Consider the following 22,182-nt stretch of genomic DNA (forward strand, 5'->3'; position numbering starts at 1 on the left):
AAGGTAATACTAGCATCGACAACAGTAATGTTTTCCTCTTACTATTCCTTTTTACACACTGATCAATAAGAAATATTGCTATTTTTTTCTTCTCCCAATAGAAGCACATTCTGATACTAGTGAACACTAAAAAGCATGCTTACAGTAAACCACCATGACCACATGCAGCTCCATACTCTTCTTAAAGCAAGTGTTTTACATCACTTTTTTATACAATTCTGCTTTCTACTACTACCGTACAGTTTGTAGTATTTACTAAGGTTCAGTCAGCTATCAATGAAACCCCTCTTTGGCATACCGTGATTCTAGTGATATATATTTTTTCTTTTTTTAACGTTTTAGCTGCTTCTAACTGGCTTTGTATTAATGAATCCATTTTGAGAGAATGTTAAAAATAACAGCTATAGTTTTTAGCCTGAGAATATCTTTGAGGTGTGTAGGATGTGATATGTATTGCATATCAGTGTTGAGGTGTGTGTGTGGGGGGACGGGAGGGAAGGGAGGGGAAGGGAGGGGGTTGATTTGCTAATGTATGTGGATAACTTATAGATCTAAGTGTTACTTCCTCATTTGTGCCAATGTTATCCACAGACCCTGAGCTGTGAACTGAAAACTAGTCAATGTGACAAAAAGAAGAAAAAAAAAACAAAAACACACAAAACATGTTAGCTCACTTTTCTCAAGTGCCAGCCTTCTCCATCTCCTTTGATTAAGGTTACATCAGAGCTTGATTTTACACCCAATCTGTTGTCTGAACAAACAGGTGGACTGCTTATGTCTGAAGCTGGGTTTTTGTACCTCAAAATGTTATTAAGTCGATTGTGCTTATCAGACTCAAGTTTCTGTTTCAGTCAGTGGACATCAGACGTTCATGTGTCCCCAGATAAAAATGACGGACTGACAGTTTGTACTCAAAGGAAGAGTTTGACATTTTAGGAAATGTTCACTTTCAGGCTGTTAGATAAGAAGACTCGTACCACTCTCATATTTGTCTGTTAAATATTAGGCTCCAAGTCTTTTGGATAATGTCACATTACACGCTCGAAGTCTTCACTCATGAACAGACGTTAACTTTTACAAGAAATGGGAAGTGTAATGTTGCCATGGACTCAGTGAGTTATGCTGTTAACTACAAGTTGAGACCATTTTTGGCCTATATTTGTTTAAATTTTGGGAAACTAAGTATGTTGAATTCGCTATTAGCAGTTCCTGCTTGCAGTGTACCCATGCATTTAAAATCAATGGATTATTTTGATACTTGCAAAAACTTAAAACAGGATGATTCTCAGGCAAGTTCTGAAGCATCTTTTTGCAATGATTTCGAAGCATGTTAATGGATGATTATTGGGGATGGACATCGGAGACAATAACATCCACGTGAAGTGTTAGTCACACTGTATCTCAAATATGTGTCTGTGTGTTCAGATTTGACACACACTGCTGCAATTGGACACTGAGGGGTCTAACTTTAAAGTACAGTAGCTATGTAGCTTGACTTTGAAATTATAAAAAACCTTCCAAATAAATTAAATTCATTTTTACAAACCCATTAAAGAAAAAGCTAATTTTATGTATGGAAAAAGTATAAGTGGCAGCCTTGACTTTGTCAGGAACAGGAGTCTCTGTTGGTTGCTTGGCAACTGGTCCAGGAAATAACGCTCCTCCATTCATTAAAGGGAAAATTACCTTTTTTACACTTACATTTTTTTGCACATATTAAACAATCATACATAGCTTAATGTATTATTAATATTCTAATTAGTGAGTTCTAGATCTCGCATCCAGTTTTTGTTGGTGCTTGAAAGGGCTAAGCTAGCTATTTCCCCAGTTTCCAGTCTTTGTGCTAAGCTAAGGTAGCTAGCAGTATGTTTAACAGACAGAAATGAGTCATATGAAGTTAAGAAAAATAAGTTTCCCATGATGTCAAACTATTCCTCTAAACCCACCCCGTTTTCACTTTCATATTCCATCATGAACTGAAATGAAAATGTATTTTAAAAAAAACACCATAGCCCTTACCAGGTGAAAAAGGGGATCGTCTGTTTTACTGACAGCGATATTAAGCAGGCAGCCATTTCCTCACTGTGTGTTATTCAGCAGAATTAGCAGCTGGAACTTTGAATAGTAAGTTAACACTTGTATGTGCCTGTGCAGTTCATTCATCTATAGTGCAGCAGACTCATTAATCCAAAAAGGTGCTTGACTTCATATATTTTCACATTACTGTTGTATTTACCTGCAGACCCCCCCCCCCCCAGTTCACTCATGTGGACCTTCTCTGGTGTTACAAAATGTCAACACTTGATGCATTCAAGGTCTGAAGTACCAGAACCTAAACCTGTGACATATTTTAATCCCTGGAGTAGTAACGTCCAGCATGTTTGGGAGTAGTATTATCGGCTATTTTGGTCATTGCCACCCACAGTGCCAACACCTAACATCTAAAGAGCAATTGTGACACAAGTTCAGGCAGTGTTTTTAAGACTGTATTTGCATGAACCTCAAATTTAACATTTGAATATGAAAAAATGGTTAGATTTTTTCTGATAAACAGTCACTATAGGAGGAAATAAAGTTCTTCTTACACCCCACCACTTGAATTAGTTGCATCACATGACCACAGCACCATCACAAAATAATGCACTGCCCTTTGACTCTACGACCTACTGTTCTGACATTTTTTATTTTGTTTAATTTATTGTTTTATGTTTTAAGCCAGTAAAGACCAGGGACTTGGTGCCATGATAATTCTCTTACAGTGCTATTGTGTGGAATTATAATCACTTGTTATGGAATAATTTTTATAGTCTTTTTCACACCAGACCTTTTTTTTGTATTTGTACAGTGGCTTGGTGATACTGATATGTTGCCATGAGTTATTGTAACCAATAAAAAAAGCTTTTAACCAAGACTGTAAATCCTGGCTGATTTTCTTAACAAAAAATTGTATATGTAAAGAATATGGTATTTACCCTTTCATATAAATGTTTAAACAAGCAGTTAGTTTTGTAGTGCATTAGGTTGAAACTAGAGAAATTTCATTCAAAAACAAGAATCATTTGAGGAGAAAATGGACTCACATTAGTTCTGTTTTTGGCACTTAATTTTTAAACCATAAATCATCTTCTAGTTTCTGCCTCTGCTCCTTGGAAGAATAGTTCACTCTGGATAAGCGACTATTTTTACAGTTAATTAACAGACTAATTTCTGATGCTGAAGTGTGAGACATAAAAATAAAAAATAAACTTGTTTGCTTTAAAAATCAAAAGCCTAACTATATGAACTGAACTTTATGTTTGAATATTTAATATCCAACAGTGGTTCACTTTAGTAATAATATTGACCTGTGGGACAAGTGTGAAAAAAAAAAAAAAAAATTAAATTAGAAGACAAAAAAGTTATTTAAAAGGGAACTAGAGTGGCACTCAGTGGAGTGTATACTGCTGCTAGCAATCCTACGTGTCTTTTGTTTTTAAGTGTAGATTTATTTACTTATTGTATCAAATCCTTACATAAGACCTTGGTATGGTTTTATTACCTGTTGTGTGAAATGATGATCGACTCCACACTATCTATGAAGCTCTACAGCTGAATTGTTTTATTACTATGTCACAACTGCTATTGTTATTGTGTCATTTTATTTGTTGCATGTTAAATGAAATACTGATGCAAGCATTCCTAAATGTTGCAGGTGCCAGATGCACTATGAGCACAACTCTTCTTCTGAATCTAGTGGAAGATTATTATCTGAATCTGTACTAAAGTGTACAAACTCAGAGATCTCAACACCATATTTTTTACATCGAGGTCCTACTGCACAGTACAAATAAATCAGGAACCCACAAACTTCACTGTGCAGCTTGAACGCATAGTTCTGAAAATAAACACAGAAGTCTGTTTTAGATTGTGGCAGATTTAATACAGTCAGGCAATTCTGGAGGTATTTCAACACACATTCAAAAAAAGAGGGCAATTTTACAAAGTGCAGACTTATATAATTGTCATTATAAGTCTAATAGATATAAATAAAATAGGATATTATAAAATATGAGGTTTATCCAAAGCTATTTATCTATACAGTTTGGGTTGTTAGAAAATAGAACATGAACCTACAGCATTTTAAAGACAAGCCTTGCAAATGATTTCTCTCAGCGAATGTACTTTACCGTGTCCTTCTAATTCAGAAAAACGAATCTGTTTCCTTTCATTATTAAATATATTTATTTTTTGTTGCTACAATACAGTAGATCACTGCCTGAACAGATACGATGTACAATCTTACAGACACACAAACTTCATTTGCTCCACAAAAGTTAGTCAAAAAAGGCATATTCACAGTTTGAAGCACGTTAGTGTCAAAATATAGCACCCGACCGGTATGCAACCTTCACGCCGACCGAGATTCTATCGCCTCTTTGTGGAGCGTCTTTGCACACCATGAGTCCCAAGTTCTTGTTACAGGCAGTTTTGTTTTACAGTTTGTTCACTGCTGTTATTCAAGCACCTGAAGCACCTGGCTGGCTGAGGAGGAGGGGATAATACGGTCATGTCTGTGGCTTCACTCTTCTCTGTCCACTAAGAGTGGAACTACAGATTGTTTTCATTATTGATAAATCTTTTTTTTTTTTTTTTTTGATAAATTGATCTACAAAATACAAATCTACACAAAAAAAAACAAACAATAAAAAAACAAACTAAATGGCTTTGAAAAGTTACCAGAAACTGTTTTCAAATTGAATATTTGATCTGACAAAAAAAAAGAAAAAGAAAATAAATATAGTCTAACTGTTTTAATCGACTAATCAACTAATGTTTTCAGCACTACTGCCCACACAGAAACTGTGGTTTGGAGTGGGTGAGGAGGTGGCGCCAAACTGAGGAATGACTGGCTGCACGTGAAACAAAGTGTGGAGTGATGAGGAGGAGAATCATCACTGCTGAGGTTGCAGGTACTGGTGCGTGAATGCCTCCAACTGCTTCTCCAGCTCTGTGGCTTTATGTCTGCAGAGGAAACAAACATGCATCAAATTAGGGCCAAGTTCATCCAAACCACATGTCAAGTAAAGCTTCCTGTTTTGTTATCTAACTTATTCGTGACTGTTCATGCAACATTTCCAGAACTGTTCGCTGTTTTACAGCTGTTTTACAGTTGTTTTACATGCCCTACAATTAGCCTGTCTGATTAGACATCTAGTCAGGTAGAACTTGGGTAGAGTTATGCTGGGAGATATGTGATGTCATTGAAATTTATTTACTAATAATAACAGTGAAAGTTGTCTGGACATAACAGGTGCAAATATGTTAATTAATACACAAGAAACCATGAAAAGCTGCTCAATTGGTGATAGTATTTTCAGGTTTGCTAACAAGTGCAATAATAGACACAGCTACATCATCTTATGACAATTGTTTATGTAGAGATGAATTTTAAAATTGCTTCTTAAACTGACTGACTGCTGACGGTATGGCTGTGCTGCAAGTTTAGGTTGGAAAAAGTTCTAAAGCAGGTCTGATAAGTTTGAATGTTTCAAGGTCTTGAAATTTTTTGTTGTTTTTGTAGCATCATTCATATCATTTAGTATATTCATTTTCTCCAGACTAGAATTTTCCACTTCTTCTACTCTCTCCCACCACTTCTCCACCCTTCAATGTTGCCCTCAATAAGACAAGGAGCCGGACAAACCGCAGGCTCTTGGAGCAGCTCTGGACGGTCTCCAGCTGATCTATCTTGGCTGTCAGTTGGCGGATTTCTGCCTCCAGCTCTTTCTGCGTCTGGTCCACCTGCTGACAGAGCCGAGCAAAGGTCGTAGCCATCTCCCTGGCAACACAGAGGGCACAGCGTCGCACTGCTTATTTATTTAGCCCTTCTACAGAGGGGAAGGCTGGGTGGAGCACCTGGGAGTGTGTGTGTGTTTGTGTGTAAATTAGGAATGTTATGGGGAGTCAGGCTTTGTCAGTAGGTTAAATACCACTGAGGGAAATTGAGGAAGGGTTCAGAGAAACAAGCATTTGATGTCAACTTAAAACATTATGATTGCGCAGCATGTTAAAGGATTAAAACAGACTGAAAGAAATGCCAGAAAGTCATCTTAAATTGAACCACAGTTATCATCTTACTTACTGTTACTGTTACATGCTGTATACATGTGCACACTATTTCTCTATCTAGTTTGTTCTACCATCCAATGGCATTAATGGTACTTTATCAGGACTTACTGTTGGACCTGGTGGCTGCAGTTACTACTAGTGAAGCTGACAATGAGCTGCAGCTTCTCTGTTGCATAGTCCACAAACTGCCGCTTCAGAGCTCGCTCCTTTGCTTTTGTGGTCCAGGTGAGTCTCTCGTACAGGTACAACAAACCATATAGTGAGGCTGACAGGGCAATCAGCCTCCAGCCAACTGTTCTCCACACCTTGAAAAAAACAAAACAGACAGAGGCTGGTTTAGCTCTCTCCCTGGTTAAAACACGGCTCAGTCCCGTTAACACAGATGTTCTTTAGGGGCAAGTATATGTATGCTCCAGGTACAAACAATTATGGAAACAACGTACCACTCCTCCAACGATGATAACACTCATTGAAGTGCGGGAGGTGAGGGAAGCCACATTGGTTGCCATGGCTACCATCAGGTCCTCCTGGGTCATGAGGGCTGTCTCATGGTTGGGCTGAGATATGGTGGAGGGGGGTCCTGAGGAGGGTGTGCGGGCCGGGGGCAGTGCTGGTCGAGAGGCCTGAGTAATGACAAGCTATTTATCAAAAATCTGACATTCTTCACTGTTTTGAATGAAATTGGCCACATCAATTATGAATTAAGGTTTGTCCAAGAGCATTACCATCTCACAGTCTCTCCAGTCCGTACCTGGAAGTTCTGGTCCATCAGTCTGAGCGCTCTCTGAGCATTGTCAGCTCCCAGGAAACGGTGGACTAGCGCTGTCCAGCCCAATGAAAACTGAAACTCAATGTTCTCCTGGAAGTCACTACAGAGTGTGGCGCAGTTTAGGTCGTAACTCAGGTCAAACTTCCTGCTGGGTACCAGCATGTTTACTTGGCTCTTGACCGTAGAAGGAAGCAGAGGGAGCATGCTTTCTGGAGAGAGGAAATATGGAGAATGAAAACTACATAAGGAACAAACAGCAGTCATGGGAACATTTGCTGCTAGTTTGTATTTGTATTTTAAACATGCATTGACGCACAAGAGAAAAGAAGAACACTTTAAGGAACTATTCTTCAAAATTAGTACCTTTCACTTTTGGTACATTTTACATTTTTCTGGGCACTAGGGGGGACAAAGTAACAACACAAGGTAGTCTATAAGGTACATCTTTGAACATCATTTGAATATCCCTGCTTTTCTTTAACTCTCCTTAAGGGATTTTTAAAAAAAAAAAAAGAAAAAAAAAAAAAAGTCACACCACAATTATGTAACAGCACCTGAAGCCTTTTCATCAGAGGGCACATTAACACCTTTTCAACATCACTGCCACTGAGCACAGCTTGCATGCGAGCCTGACACAGTGACGCATTTAGCATAATGGGGCATGGGATGATAGCATTCAGTGAGGAGGGTAAATATAGCAGGGAGCTGGGTGTTACAGATCATAGCCAAAAGGTTTTGACTAAGTTTAGCACCAGACTGGTTGAGTGAAAAAAAAAAAAAAAAAAAAAAACACAACGGTGGAATGGACTGAGGTCATTATCTATGATTTTCTTCTAAGCCATGTTATGCAAGGAAAGGTTTGAGGAACTGCCCCTCTACCAGCTCATTGATTAAAAGATGTGGCATCATTTTATACTACAACTTTTTTTTTTTAATCATTTTTATCATAATTATTATGATCATTTTTGGGTTAGATAAATTAAGCCAACCTGTCTGTTTAGCAAAGTCAGTCCTGATGACACAGAGTGGGTGAGTCCAAAGGCTACAGGCCAAGGTACAAGCATGAATTTGATTTGTTCTCACAGACAACTAAAACATACTACTCAAAGTAACAATAAGGCGTTCTAATGATTTTGGAACACGCTGCAGTTAGATTACCTATCATATAACTTTGAGAGGACTGGACAGAGGCGTTCACAGCGTCGGAGCAGCGGAAGGCCAGGTTCTTGCCCATCCCCTCCTCCACATGAGAAAGCAGCTCCTGCCAACACCAACAGGGGTTAGAGGTCACACTGTCTTCTAGTTTAAGAGCACTAAACTGACACAGCTGCCTGGTAATTCAGTGCACATTATATTATTACACAGGAAAGGTGTGATCAGGAATAATTAATCTCTGCCTCTACTTACAGACTTGTAGATCTTGAGGACATGAGGTGAGGGGTGGAAGTCAGCTGCGAACTCATCAACAATTACGTGGAGACGGCAAATCTCCTCCCCCATTGCGCTGGACACCTGGACAAATCACAAGATTTAAGCCAGAGTCACCAGTCTCCTGCAGTGCTCCAGCACAAGAACAACCACGCCCCCTGTGTCCTACTCAAAGTACCTCCAGCAGCACTAAAGGGCTCAAGCAAGCTAAAAGGACCATGTATTGGTCATTTCTGACTGAACATCTACTAGTAAGACAACTATATAGCTAACTATTATAACTGTTATAGGTGATGGTGCAACACATTGCCAGAAACAGAGTTGCTACAAGTTGAGAAAAACAGAGTAAAAGATCTTAATCAGTCATATTCTGGAGGGTGTGTGTGAAAAAAAAAAGTACTCTTGATCATTAGATTGACTCATGTTTTAATGTCAGCAGGTCCCAGTTAATAACTTCTGTAAAACGGATCAGAGTTTAAGAAGAGCATAAAGCCACAGCTCTGCCGCGCTGTTGACAGCTGAAACCCACCACGAATCATATAGCTAGAATACGGGGGCTGCTGTATACATCTAGATACACGAGCTGTAACACAGAAATGACATTTTCTGCATGTTAAGTGTCATTGTCTATGTTACCTTGGATTCCACGTCTTCACTTATGGCTTTGATCTTTTTCTTGATATCATCCACCAGCAAGTTGAGCTGATTCTTGACAAACTCCAGCCGGTCCATCTGATACTCTCTGTCCTCCAGTGCTGCCACTCTGAAGCCCCACCCCACCAACAGGACATAATGTCACCAATGACACTGAGAGTCATAGAACATAGTATCTTAATCTTATCTTATAGCATCTTAATTTTGTGCCATATGTCCAACTTATAGTATCTTATATTTATTTTCTCAGCAGTTATAGTTTACCTCAAAAACCCCTTCAAGGCATTGACAAAAGAAGACAATATCAGCATGACATTATCAGTAAAATCAGATTTCTATAGTTAGACACTTCCAACTACAAAAGTAGATGAGACAGAAATGTACAGAGCAAGAAACTCACCTCTTCTCCGCTGCCTCGATGTGGATGGCGTCCATGATGCTCTTGACTTTTTCTGTGATCTGCTTGGCCCTGATAGTGTGCTGCTCAAACTTTGTTTTCACTGCTGACTGCGAGATACACTCCTGCGAGGCCATAATACACAAGTTACTGTGACAGTTATCGGGGCTGCTGCTGGATAGGGTGCATGAATTTGCACACTACCAGGGACAAACAGAGAACAAGATAGACACCTGCTACTTTTAACTTAGGAGAAGAACAGAAATGGAAACTCAGATGTGAAAATGACAGCAGCAGCGTGTGTATCTTGCGTCCCGCAGTCCACAGTTTATAAAGTCACAGTAATGTGCTGGTTAAGCCACAGCAAAATCATAAAAACATATGAAATGAGTTCAACCAAGAATGCAAGTGAAGGAAAATAAAAAAATGTTTGTAATGTTTAAAAGTAGGAATATCCCATTGCTTTGGAATAAATTATACAATCTACATTTTTTTTCTATGTTGAGGTGAGGTGAGGTGAGGTTTAACATAAGCTCTCTGTGGGTTTCTCTGTGTGCAAATAAATCAATGAAATCAAATATCATCCCATGCTCAAGGCATCTTGAGGGTTGTTCTTTTATAAATGCCTGCATTCAGTCAGTTCTGTGCTAATTAACTGGATTCTTAAAAGCTTTTGAAGGGTTAAAAATTTCACATTAACTAACAGTGCCTATGTAATCATTTCCTTCTCAAGCATTTCTCAACTCCTTATGATCCACATTATCAGTTGTCTGTCATGGTGGTAGTTCACTATTCTACTCTTTAATCCACTGTAGGTGTTTAGGTATTATCCAAACTTTCTCCTTGTATGGACAAGTTCACTTTCTCCTATTTAAAAGTAAAACATCTGAACAAGATTCAACAAAACACAGAAACACAAAATAAATCTCAACAATCAATACTGTTCTGACAGAACAAAATCAAAGTAGAACAAAAACAAATGGATGTCCTCGCCCAAGTGAATCTAGACTTCAGCAATGACGACGCAAAGTTGATGGAAAAGGCACAGTGATTGGTCTGGTTGGCCTTGAGGATGCCAACCTGAAAATGTGCGGTTGGTGGTGAAACCTAACCAGTAAGTATGTAAGGTTCCAGTAGTTGAGTGGTCAGCTTAGTGCTCACTGTGAGGAGAGTGACACTGGTTGCTGCTCATCGTAATCAACTTCTGAACAATAACTTTAAACAGAAGCTTTGACAAACATGAGCAGAGATGAACACTTTCACTGGGCAAGAGTTTGTCAAATACCTGAGGAGATTGTGTAGCTGAAACAATAAAGTAAGCTCCAGTTCACAGCCTGATAAAGCAGCCACTGTTTGTATCTCCCGGTCTGAATGAATGAATAAATAACCTCACTTCTCATAATAATGATTTCCCCTATTCTCTCCCGTAGTAACTCATTCTAACCAGCAGCAACCGGACATTGAGCTTTGCTTAGCTCTTGATGATACACCAACCGCAGTGTTTATCAGCTGGACCTTTCCATCCATGTAAGCTGCACTTTCTGACTTGATTCACCTATACACTGATTACACCTCAGGCTCTACCTGTTGAGATGTTGTTCTGGTAGCAAGTATACAGTATTAGTGTCAATTCAAATGGATGGCAAAATGATTGCTTAATTTTCTTCAAGGGACAGAGATTTTGTGTTAAGAAGTGTGAATAAAATTATTGGAAGACATGGAGGACACATTGATAGATACACGCACACATGCACACACACACACACGCACACATGCACACACACGCGCGCGCACACACACACACACACACACACACACACCTCAAACCTCCTCTCAAAGCTCTGAAACTCCTTCAGTCTCTCCTGGAAGCCCTCAGCCAGAGCTCCACCTGTTGGATGAAATAAACACATTATATATAAAATGCAAAATACTTCACATCCATGCAAAAATACAAATTACACAATTTGCATCAACAACTGTATGGCCCTTATCCTACTTTATTCTTTTTCTAATATCACTTTTGGTTATTTTTTATCATTGTAATCACTACTCTTGTTCTTGTTACTCTTTTGTAACACAAATGCTGTTTAATCTTTTACACAATAATATGTTAAGAACAATTTAAAAAATAAATAAGTAAATAAATAAAACACTGTTTCTCCATGTTGTTCCTTGAACACACAGATCGAGCATCATCTGTTTTTCTTTCCTCACCTGTTTCGGGCATACCCTGTGCACGCTGCATGCGAGAGTTGAGCACCTCTTTGGCCGAGACAAAGAAAATGCGGTTGGGTGCCTGCTCACGATCCACAACCTTCAACTCCTCCACCAGGAAGTTGACACAGCGGTCTGTGTGTTGCTTCCTCACCTGGAGGGAAAGGTGTGACATACAGCATTATGTAACGATTAAATGTTTTTGTTTCCGACATGAGACAGATATAGGAGGCTGACTCACATCCTCCATGTATTCTGGTTCATTTGCAGAAGCGTCCCAGCGGTTGTTGAGGATGAAGATGTTTGGCTTTGACAGACGTTCATTCACTTTGTGAAAAAAGTGCTTTTCCTAGAAGGTGGAGGAGTGAAGAGAGAAGAATACAAAATGTCACTCATGTTACTGTTTAAAGGATAAAAACTGTCATTTAAAACTTAAATTTTCCATTTTTTTCCTAATTTTCAATTAAGTCAAAATATATGTTAGTTTTGACACAATACAAATTATAGAACTTAATTCATCATTGATTCAAATTCAGTACCAACAATGGATGTATGTGCTGCACATCCAGTGTCTGGACACAGAAACATTGATTTCAGCAAAGCTGGTGTTGTTACATGGATTAAAAAATGTTCATGGTTTGCACACCCAGCCAGAATCCAGGCTCTGACTGACATGTGACACATTTCTTCTACTTACATTACTTACATAATGCTTAGGTTTATTTCCATTGAATAACCCAGAGGAGAATGTGTGTTTTGGTTCCCTTTACGAACTGCTGCTGGGTTAAGGAGCTCTGTGATTGACTGTGTGCCCAGCTTCACATTGTATGAATGCCTGAGCAGACAGAAACAAGAGTGGGGCCTTGTGTGTGGCTGGATATAAACACAGGCACCCGCATTCTCTGCTCTGTAATCAGCTCAGCATAGAAAACACCCACACTGGTCCCTTTAGTATAAGTGACTTGTAGGGACTAGTAACTGAAAACTTACTTGTAATTGTGGTGTGTTGTTATTAGTTACAACAGTTTAAGTGATCATATTATTGTACTATCATCACCTTGAGTGGACACCAAGAGACAATTGAAGGAGTATCTGGTGATTATCAGCTACGGGAGCAGAAATTGCAACATCTAATCAGAGGATTGACCTCATCTGAACTATCCACACACTTAACAGCCCTAAAATGGAAAAAGAGTCATTCTCTCGTCCAAATATAAATAAATCACAAAGATTAAAAGAGCTACACACTGATTTTATATTTCTCTAAAACAAAAGATCAGTAAGTTACAGGTCAGACAAAATGGGATAAAAATATCACACAAACAAAACTACAGTGGGGCTTTAACCAGTGTACCCATTCATGGTAAGGACACCAATCTCAAACAGTCAACACTGACTACACAGATCATATGAAGCCATAATGGGAATGGGCAGTTCAGAGAAGGAGGACATCTAGCTCATTCTTAGCTCAATTCTTAGCTTATTCACTGACAGTCAATAATGACTGAACTCTGTGTATTAAAATGCAAGTGTAATGTCAGCATTAATGACATTAAAGACAACAATGAACATCCAAATGCCAACACATAATGTAAATTCCACAGGACAAACATGAGCTTTGTGTGGCTGAGACATATTACCGTGTTCATGAGAGTGGATTCAGAGTTGGCCACCAGCACAAAGACATCAGCATCCAGGCAAAACTTGTCAATCCAGCTGTCCAGCTGTGATGTGACATCTGTCCCCGGGCTAATGAGTGGAAGATTAAAAGTTCAAATACATCACATCATCACATGAAATAATATGCCCATCTGGACTGAATTTCTGTACATGTTAATGTACTTTTAACCAAACTTTTTTTAAAGACCTGGAAAGTACATAATTTATATTTTGGAATTTATAAAGAATTTCCAGACCTGTCTACAAGCACCAGGTCGTCTCGAAGCAGAGCACACTTGGTCTTTGGCCAGAAGACACGTACGAGACAGCCGGCGTCTAGACTCTCATCCATGTGGAGTGCATGTGCCAGCTGGTTTACAGTCTGCAGAGGGATAGTCAACAGACTGATGTCACAAATGTGAATGTAATGACTTCTTTTTAATGTAAAAGCTTTTTGCAACCATCACTGTTATATTACTACTGAGGTAATGAATATCCAATAAATAAACATTGCCTTCTGTCAAAGCAATAAAAGTTTTCCAAACATTGAAACATTCTATATTATTATTATTTATTTTATCTCAGTCCATGGTTGGTTGGGCCCTGGAGAAAACTAGAGCGCAAAGCTGTTCATTTAATATTTTTCAATTAGGGAAAAAGTTTTGTCAAAAACTTTTTTTTCCCTTCAATATTTTTAACATGTATATTGGACTGTCAACTTAATTATTTCATGTTTAACACTCAAATGCAGAGTTTGTAAAAACTAAAAATGATTTAACAGCCAGTGAGGTAACAGTAAGATGTGATCAGGTAACTTTTGTGTCAAAAATATTACACTACCAGTATTCCTACAGTATCCTTTCAGATTAAGGTTTTATTTAAACTGTACTGACGTCAATTAAAGTTCATGTCACTAGAAAACCCACATGAATTTCTGGCAATGTAGACAGTGAAGCAATACACTGACTTAGAAAATACACGAGGACAATAGAAAACCACAGAAAAGAACTTATTAAACTGCTCATGCTCTGTGCAACCCATGTCAACTTTACTCAGTTCAGAGGGTTACAGTGGAGAGAGAGTAAAGTGGGTTCACCAGGCTTTAATTTCAGACACCTGACACCATGGTAAACATCCTGCATACCTGTCACACTTCAAAGATCTCTAGGTCTGCAGGTTTAAGTAACATTTGCTCAGTTCACATGTGTTGACTATATTCTCTCAAAAAAATAACATAGCATACCAAATATTAATTACTAAAACCAAATATTAATCCAACCTGTTGAGGAACCAGAACTCTGACACATGCTTGGCTCCATTATCTGGGTGAGGAATACACCTAATCAGTTTTTATCCCCAGCCATGTGACCCATTTGAGTACAACAAAACTTAAGAAGTACACAACATAACCCCAAAGATACAGTATCAGTGTAATTGGGTGACAACTGATTAAAAGGCAACAGATGGTCTGATTAGTGGACATGGCAGGATTCTAGTGCATGTGGTTGTGTTAAATCTTGTCCTGAACCAATCTATAGGGGTGCCCAATAGTTTTCAGCTGCCAGGTAAAAGCATAAATATTGTGTGTGAATAGGAGGCAAAGCTTGGAAAAAAACAGTTGTGCTAATTAAGCAAAATGACTGTCAAAATAATCACTGACCTTGATGCTCTTCTCCTCATCTGAGCCCTCCGTCTTGAGGTAAGCCTTGTCATCATCTGTGCCCTCCACACTCAGGAAGCAGTTAGTGGTGTGGCCAATACCACTGGGCAGCACACGGTCCCTCAGCATAGCATTGATCACTGTGCTTTTACCATTACTGGTCCTAAGAACAAACAAAACAGTCATTGACTACACATGGAGACAACATCAATACATCAATATACTTCCTACAACTTGTGAACAAATGACCTGGCCTCAGGTGTAATGTTGTTGTTTAACAGTTTAAGAAATACAACAGAGCAGCTACAGACTGAGTTAAGTATCAGTAAAATATTCTCAATGCATTTTGTTGCCTGCACTGACTCGTCAGCTCATTGCTGGATTAGACATGCGTATGAAATCTCTCAGGTTTTCTCCAACACACCCTCTTATTTCAAAAATAAAAGTGAAAGCAACAGCCACGTGAATAATATTTTGAGGGACCAGATTAACTAACACAAATGACGTGTCTATAAAGGCAGCTCTTACCAAAAAGACGGTTTGACAATCACCTCAGAAAAAGATTTAAAGATTATATTTTTTTTACACAATATTCTATACACAAAAATGTGTGTATAGATGTACTTACCTGCCAAAAAAGGCCACTTTCATGTGCCTGCGGGCGAGCACCTCCTTAATGACCGCAAGTTTGCCAGCATAGGCCTGAATCTCCAACTTTTGATCCTGACTTGCTATGTTCTCCAAAGCTTTATTTCCACAGGTTTCTGTTGACCCAACAGTCATACCATATGAGAGAAATACAACACCTCCTCTATCATCCATTCAGACTGCCAGAGGTGTCTGACAAATGAGAAAGGTGTCTTTTTTTTTTCTTTTCAGAAAAGCATTTTGCTGCTGTCATAGTGTTATAATAATTTTATTATAATGATTTCACAATAAATTAAACATTACATACAGGTACTAATTGACCAAACTCTCTCACCTTCTACAAACTCTGAAGTCTCCTTCACATAATTAAGTAGTTGCTCAAACACATCGCTTATCTTCTTCTTGGCTACAACAAAGTGCTTCAGAGGGGAAAACTCCCCCCGGGCTGAATCTGTCCGTCGGAGTTGAGGGGCTGCAGCCATGGTGCTCAATCTGAAGACAAGAGAGGGTCAAAAAGGGCAAAGAGAGCTATGTCAGTAGACATGGACATTACATTCAACATGACAGTCATAATAAGTGACTTCTGTTAATACGTAATATTGTTTAGGTCAAGCTGGGTGGCTTAGGTTTATTATGAAACTGCAGTTGCACAACTTTTTGGGCAACTTTTAAATTACAGGAAAGCTGAGTGCTGAGTTCAATACATTAGCTAAGTTACCTAACGGTTGTGAAGACATATCAGAAGTTAGCAAAAGACACGAGAATTACCCACAATATCTAAATGGCATACATAACAAAAGATACATATGTTTGTATTTTCCCAACTATCTATGACTAATATGCGAAATTCTTAAGATAATCGAGCGGACGCATGGTGCTGTCGGGCAAGCTAACAGATTAAGCTAACCAACGTTACAAGCGGCTTCGCGGTAGCAAGCTAGCATTAGCAGCATATATAATTCGCGGTATTATTTCCTTACCACAGTCCTACGACAGCCAGTGTCCTCTTCTCATAACACAAACAAAACAGACCCGCGGCGACAAAGCACAGTATCCCTTTCCCCGCTGATGGATTACTTGCCGTCAGCTTGGCTAACCTTCTGTTTGTATCCTTTAGCGGCGCCGCTGTCAGGCTAGTTACTATAAGAAGTAAGCTTCCGGAACAAATTTCAAAATAAAATCATGTTCGCTATCATGTCACAAGGACAAGCATTTAAATGTATTTGGATAAGATTTGAATTAGGCTCCTGCGGACTTGCAATGTTTTAAATACCTGTGGTCGTTATCTTTATAACTCAACTGATTCAACTCTGCTTGTGGTTTTGATTTAACATTAGGCTGGCTATTAATATTATTATTAAGACTTTTTGGAGAAGGTGTAGCACCGAAACGGTGCAAATAAATTGTTTATTATCAGATACGTCAGACAGTGTACAGGATTTTTTAATTGCTATTTCGGATCATACAGTCCATGCTTCGGATCCATTCATCCTGCTTTTACGCACCTGCCTCACAAAATAAATGTGCTAAGTGTTCTTCTGTTAAATAAAGAAAACCAGTATCAATAAAGACAATTACTCAAAACAAAACAGCAAAGTAGAAAATAAAAGATAGCATAAAGATTTTCTTCAGACAGAAAATTTGTATAATTTTCTACACAGTCCACCTACACGCACCTGTTTCTTTTTTATTTTATTTTGAAACAAACCTCCTGCTCTGTTCAGGTTAACTGTAGCTATTGACAAAGTGACAATTTCATTATGACAGGGGGGCGGAGACAAGTGACGAAAAGGTTAACTGGCAGCGTCCAATCAGTGACCAAAGAATGCATCCAACCCCTGGCATCTCCTTTACTGTACCTGAGGTACAAGCCCAGTTAATAACACCAATGGTATAAATAGCTATGCACAAGACTGGTTTACTGTATGAAAAGCATGGTAAACAATTCCAGGAATTACTTATGGTACATCTACATTTCAGTCCTCTGCCAGATATCACAGTTTGCAAATGTTTTTGTAGCCATCTGTCTTCCTATTCTTAATTTAATAATCATCAGTTTCTAGGTCACTTCAAGTTCAAAGATATTTTTTGGGATGTCTTGAACACAGGATGTTTAAGATCTAGCCTCAGATTTTACAGAGGTGTTCAGGTAAGGAGGCTGTGCAAAAGTTTCACCTTGAGTTTTTTTTAAATAGCTCATGTTGGATTTTTGAGTTTGATTCATGTTCTGTTGTGGAAGCCAGAAATTTTACTTTCACTTTCACTGAAATTAATTATACATACCAACAACAATTATTTGTGACTGTCAAACTCACTGTTATCTTGAAATATTCTTTGAGGAGCCGAGTGTTTGGCTTTATGAAAACTTTAGCCTATGGCAGATATGTTACAGATACTAACCACCTATCCATCCGTTATCTATACCTGTTTATCTTGTGTAGGGTTTGAGGGGACTGGAGCCTATCTGGGTGTGAAGTGTTGTGCCACCTGGACTGTCAGTATTGTGAAAGACATCTTTTAACAAACTAGATTACAGAGGGTTTTTTTTAAACTTTCTGTAGAAACCTCATGCAAAAATAATTGCAGTCACATCTTAAATGTTAAAGAAACCGTAGCAACTGTTGCAAGTTGCAATGGGGAGTATACATGTACATGAGCTGATACACTAATGTTACCTCTCTATACAGACAGACAGCATGTAACTGAAACAAGTCACGTATGTGTTGCCTTTGTAAGCCCACAATGACTGTTATTCAGAAGAGCAGCCAGTGAATGGGACAATGCCAGAGAGGAAATGCCTCTCTGTGTGTATATGTGTGTGTGACCGTAGCAACTGTGGCAAATCGACATCAGTCAGAGCAGCAGACACTGAAACACCTCCACCAGGACCTCCAGCCTCTGTTTGGCTTTGGGATATTTGAAAACCGCTCGTCACCTCAGAAACTTGGAATCAATTTTGTTCTCTTTCTCTTTTCTTGATGGATTTTTTTATGAATATGTGCGGATTTATGATGGAGAATTAAAATGGTTAGGAAGAAAAAGCTGCTGGTGTTTGAGTAAGTATTACCCCTGTATGCATTTGCTGTGTTGTTGGCTGTTGGGGCCTTTGATATGAATTCACTTCTTAGCCTTAATAAAATCACTATAGTGATGCTATAACATTACAACAAAACTTTAGGTGTCTATGATGCTTTGTTATTTCATATGGTATTTCTATATTATCCTATAGAATGTTTATATATATTTATTAACAGTATGTTTTTAGTTTTTAGTATGGTAACAGTATTGCACAGTTTCCATATAATTAAGTGAAAATGTATGTTTTTGCATTAGTGACCACATACTAATCTTAATGGTTCAGTAAAATAATAGGTGTCTTTCTTTTATCAGCAGCTTGGCTTCAGCATCTTACATTAATGATGAGATGGATATACTAACTGCTCTCCTGGGCAGATATAGATTTCATCCCAGCCACATGTAATTTTGATGCAACTAAACTCTTTGTCTCTGTGGACCTGAGTGGAAATCTTGAAATTTTAATCATTTAAACAATTATGTTGGCTGATTTTTAAAAAATATAAATCTAAATTTTTTTTTTCAATGTGAAATAACCTGGGCTCAAACTATTTTTCTGTCAGCTTCCCCATTGTGTTGGTGCTATTGTGGCAGCGTAGGTGACACAACGGCTTATGTGTGTATTGTCTGTGTGTGAGCTAGTGTGTATTGTCTGTGTGTGTATGTATGGGTGACCTTTACTTTGTGTAAAATCCTATTTAGCATTCTCTTTCTCTGGGAATTTAGTTATTTTGTCTTTTCAGTCTGACCTTACCACAAACCAAGTAAGAAAAACAAAAATATATTTCAATTTCTCAGTTGTCAGATGCACATTCACTGGTTTCCAGTTTTATTTAAGCAGATGACATGTAAACATCCACACTGTGTTTTCTTTTCTATTCAGAATTTGTGGAAGCATGATGTGGGATGGATAAACAACAACGAAACTCTACTGTAAGTTGACTAAAAGGCTGTTAGTATGACTTCCACTTTGATAGTGTGTGTTTTTATGACGGGTGAATGTGGATTTGTAGATGTTGTGTGAATGACCCTGTTGACCTCCATACAGGACACGTTTGAGCTATTTACAGCTTAAGTTTTTGTAAATTGTAACATTTATATAATTTTGACATATAATAGGTTCACAAGGATTTGTAAGAAAAACTTAATTTATTATTTATCAGATGTTTCTTGACTATAGTATGATATAATTTTCATTTTGAGAGTAATATTTGAGGTTAAAAGAGTTTAACCTCAAATATTACCAAATTTACTTTCATGCCATATTTTATAACTGCAGACAACTTGGACATCTATGTATTTTTCATAAAACTAAATACACACCTGTGTCTATGTCGCTCTCTGCACAGATGGCCTCTAATGACCCTGACCTTCCTGACCCCTCTGGTGACCCCCAGCCTGGTGACCTCATTGAGATCTTCAGACCAGCCTATCAGCACTGGGCTCTGTACCTTGGAGACGGCTATATCATCAATTTAACTCCTGTTGGTCAGTAGGACCCTTCAATCCAGACTGAATTTGAAAAAACTTGACATGAAAGTTGTCACCTTTACCCAACCATCCTGACAAATTTGTCAGGGGCATCAAAGTTCTTAGTTTGAATTCAAATATGATAGTTAAGGTAAAATGTAAAATATTAAAGTGTTCTTGCATTTCCCTCCTGAGGCATGGCTATATTTAGATAGCTGCTCCCAGTTTTCCCTTTTTGCAGGTCACAGCCTGATCAAACATTTGGCCTCTTCCAGCTTTACTATGTTTTGACTGGGAGGAAAGTCAAAAAATCAGTTCAGTTCAGCTTTGTGTTGTAAATGTCCCTTTTTTGTTTTGGTGTTGTGTGTAGTGTCCTTCACTTTCAACTGGTTTCTGCATAGTTAACCCTCTTTCATTGGTATAAACTTCAGCATTTTTAATTTAGACTTCATAGGCCATAATGCCTGGTCCAACGTTGATGAATGTTGGAGTCATGATACATCTTGTTTCTAATCCGTATCTGTCATGGGTAATGATAAACATACATGGAAATGGTATGGCTCATGTATTTGACCAGGATCCTAACATATTTAAACATATTTAAACATTTCCTTTTTACACTCTGTAGAAAAACTAAGTGCGTTGATGTTATCCTACTAAAGCACTTCTGTTCCTCTGCAGATGAGAGCCAGGCAGCCGCCATGTCCAGTGTGAAGTCTGTCTTCAGCAGGAAGGCAGTGGTGCGCATGCAGCTGCTGAAGGAGGTGGTGGGAAGCGACTCGTACCGTGTGAACAACAAGTACGACCACAACCACACACCCCTGCCCGTCTGTGAAATCATCCAGCGAGCGCAAGTCCTCATTGGCCAGGAGGTGTCTTATGACCTGCTGGGGAGCAACTGCGAGCACTTTGTTACCCTTCTGCGTTATGGGGAGGGGGTGTCCGAGCAGGTCTGTCATTGTTCCATGTGTCATCAGGGCAACATACTTTTCTTGAATCCATAATGTCACCACTGTCAAAGTTTTACTCATGAATTTTTGAACAAAACAGGACATTTAAAGCAGAATTTATTTCAAAGTAAACCTTACCCTAAAGAAAAATCTTTTGTTGTCTGACATTGCGTGGTTGCTTTGTTTGCCTGAGTCCTGGTCAATATTGTGAAAATTAACCTGTTTATCACAAGTCAAATAACTAAGCGGGATGCAATAGAGAGGAACATATCAACCCCCTAAACTCAAAAACATGGATGTTACCCCTATTTCCCAAATTACATTTGGTTCTGGGGACAGGTATGGTCACTTTCTTAGCCCAGGTCATGTGTTATTTACTTAAATTGACACTTCACTCAAAAACACAATGTAGTGTATTCTCTCATCTTACCCGGACTTGGACCTGTCCAAGTTACACTTGTGAGTGTCTTTCCCCTCTCATATGCAATAGACACATTTTTGATAGGTACATCAGTTAATAAGTTGATTAATTGTGAATTGTACCGTACCATGGAAATGCAATGAAATCATATTATAGCTTAATGTTTTTATCTGATCTGTCTATCTATCTGACTATATTGCCTTATAGTTGTCCTAAAATTGGTCCACCTCCTCTGCCTCTCTTTGTCTCGACAGGCTACACGGGCCATTGGGGCCATCAGTTTGGTAACGGCAGCAGCCAGTGCCTTCTCTGTCCTGGGCCTGATCAACACACGATCCAGAAACAGGCCTTTCTGACAGCTGTGTTTTTCACTGAAGGGTGTTGTCTCCCAACATTCATGCGGCTGTAATGAAAATACGTGAAATAAAGCATTGATAAAAAGTAAACCAGTGTGTGATTTATTCAGCAAATTGCCTCATATAGTTTACACTATATGGTTAAAGTTGTGTTTATTGGTCAAATTGAAGTGGACTCTGTGATACAATAATCACATACTAAACAAATTACAACTAATATTCCTTATTATGAAGCTTGGTACCTGTCAGTGTGAAATTTTGATGCATTAACCCAAATGAAAAAAAAGCAAACTAATGATGATTTTCATTGCTGAGTAATCTGCCATTTATCTTCTTAATTAGTAAATTAATCATTTACTCTATAAATGTTAAA

At 38.5% G+C, this 22,182-nt stretch overlaps 2 protein-coding genes across 3 annotated transcripts; one reads left to right on the forward strand and one right to left on the reverse strand.

The window, feature by feature from the left end:
- Window positions 1–3,897: 3,897 nt before the first annotated feature.
- On the reverse strand, window positions 3,898–16,659 carry mfn1b (mitofusin 1b). The gene is made up of 18 exons (XM_071487925.1): window positions 16,518–16,659; window positions 15,872–16,029; window positions 15,518–15,653; window positions 14,890–15,052; window positions 13,487–13,611; window positions 13,211–13,319; window positions 11,812–11,919; window positions 11,571–11,724; window positions 11,177–11,244; window positions 9,360–9,481; window positions 8,942–9,068; window positions 8,285–8,389; window positions 8,036–8,138; window positions 6,860–7,086; window positions 6,552–6,731; window positions 6,217–6,413; window positions 5,684–5,818; window positions 3,898–5,001 (listed from the first exon to the last, which is right to left on the reverse strand). The coding sequence occupies exons 2-18, from the start codon at window positions 16,017–16,019 to the stop codon at window positions 4,932–4,934; spliced, it is 2,277 nt and encodes a 758-aa protein (XP_071344026.1). The 5' UTR covers window positions 16,020–16,029; window positions 16,518–16,659; the 3' UTR covers window positions 3,898–4,931.
- Window positions 16,660–17,499: 840 nt separating this feature from the next.
- On the forward strand, window positions 17,500–21,899 carry plaat1 (phospholipase A and acyltransferase 1). Of its 2 annotated transcripts, none has more exons than XM_071487930.1 (5): window positions 17,500–17,686; window positions 19,496–19,545; window positions 19,962–20,100; window positions 20,764–21,032; window positions 21,708–21,899. In XM_071487930.1, exons 2-5 carry the CDS (start codon window positions 19,519–19,521, stop codon window positions 21,807–21,809), a joined length of 537 nt encoding a protein of 178 aa, XP_071344031.1. In that variant the 5' UTR covers window positions 17,500–17,686; window positions 19,496–19,518; the 3' UTR covers window positions 21,810–21,899. The 2 variants fall into 2 exon arrangements, with proteins under 2 accessions (XP_071344031.1, XP_071344030.1); XM_071487929.1 differs by lacking the exon at window positions 17,500–17,686 and adding an exon at window positions 18,363–18,593.
- Window positions 21,900–22,182: the final 283 nt, after the last annotated feature.

The sequence above is a fragment of the Trachinotus anak genome, unplaced genomic scaffold (assembly GCF_046630095.1).
Source record: "Trachinotus anak isolate AG129_WGS33_773 ecotype Australia unplaced genomic scaffold, CSIRO_AGI_Tana_v1 ptg000010l, whole genome shotgun sequence".
Classification (NCBI taxonomy): Eukaryota; Metazoa; Chordata; class Actinopteri; order Carangiformes; family Carangidae; genus Trachinotus; species Trachinotus anak.

What these genes read in the sequence shown, in the direction of transcription:
- mfn1b (XM_071487925.1), bottom strand. Translation starts at nt 16,019, where the DNA reads ATGGCTGCAGCCCCTCAACTCCGACGGACAGATTCAGCCCGGGGGGAG. An exon ending in ACAGGGTATGCCCGAAACAG is followed by an intron (nt 11,245 to 11,570) that starts GTGAGGAAAGAA and finishes TTCATCCAACAG; the next exon opens with GTGGAGCTCTGGCTGAGGGC. An exon ending in TGATGGACCAGAACTTCCAG is followed by an intron (nt 6,732 to 6,859) that starts GTACGGACTGGA and finishes GTCATTACTCAG; the next exon opens with GCCTCTCGACCAGCACTGCC.
- plaat1 (XM_071487930.1), top strand. Translation starts at nt 19,519, where the DNA reads ATGGATAAACAACAACGAAACTCTACT. An exon ending in AACAACAACGAAACTCTACT is followed by an intron (nt 19,546 to 19,961) that starts GTAAGTTGACTA and finishes CTCTCTGCACAG; the next exon opens with ATGGCCTCTAATGACCCTGA. An exon ending in CATCAATTTAACTCCTGTTG is followed by an intron (nt 20,101 to 20,763) that starts GTCAGTAGGACC and finishes GTTCCTCTGCAG; the next exon opens with ATGAGAGCCAGGCAGCCGCC.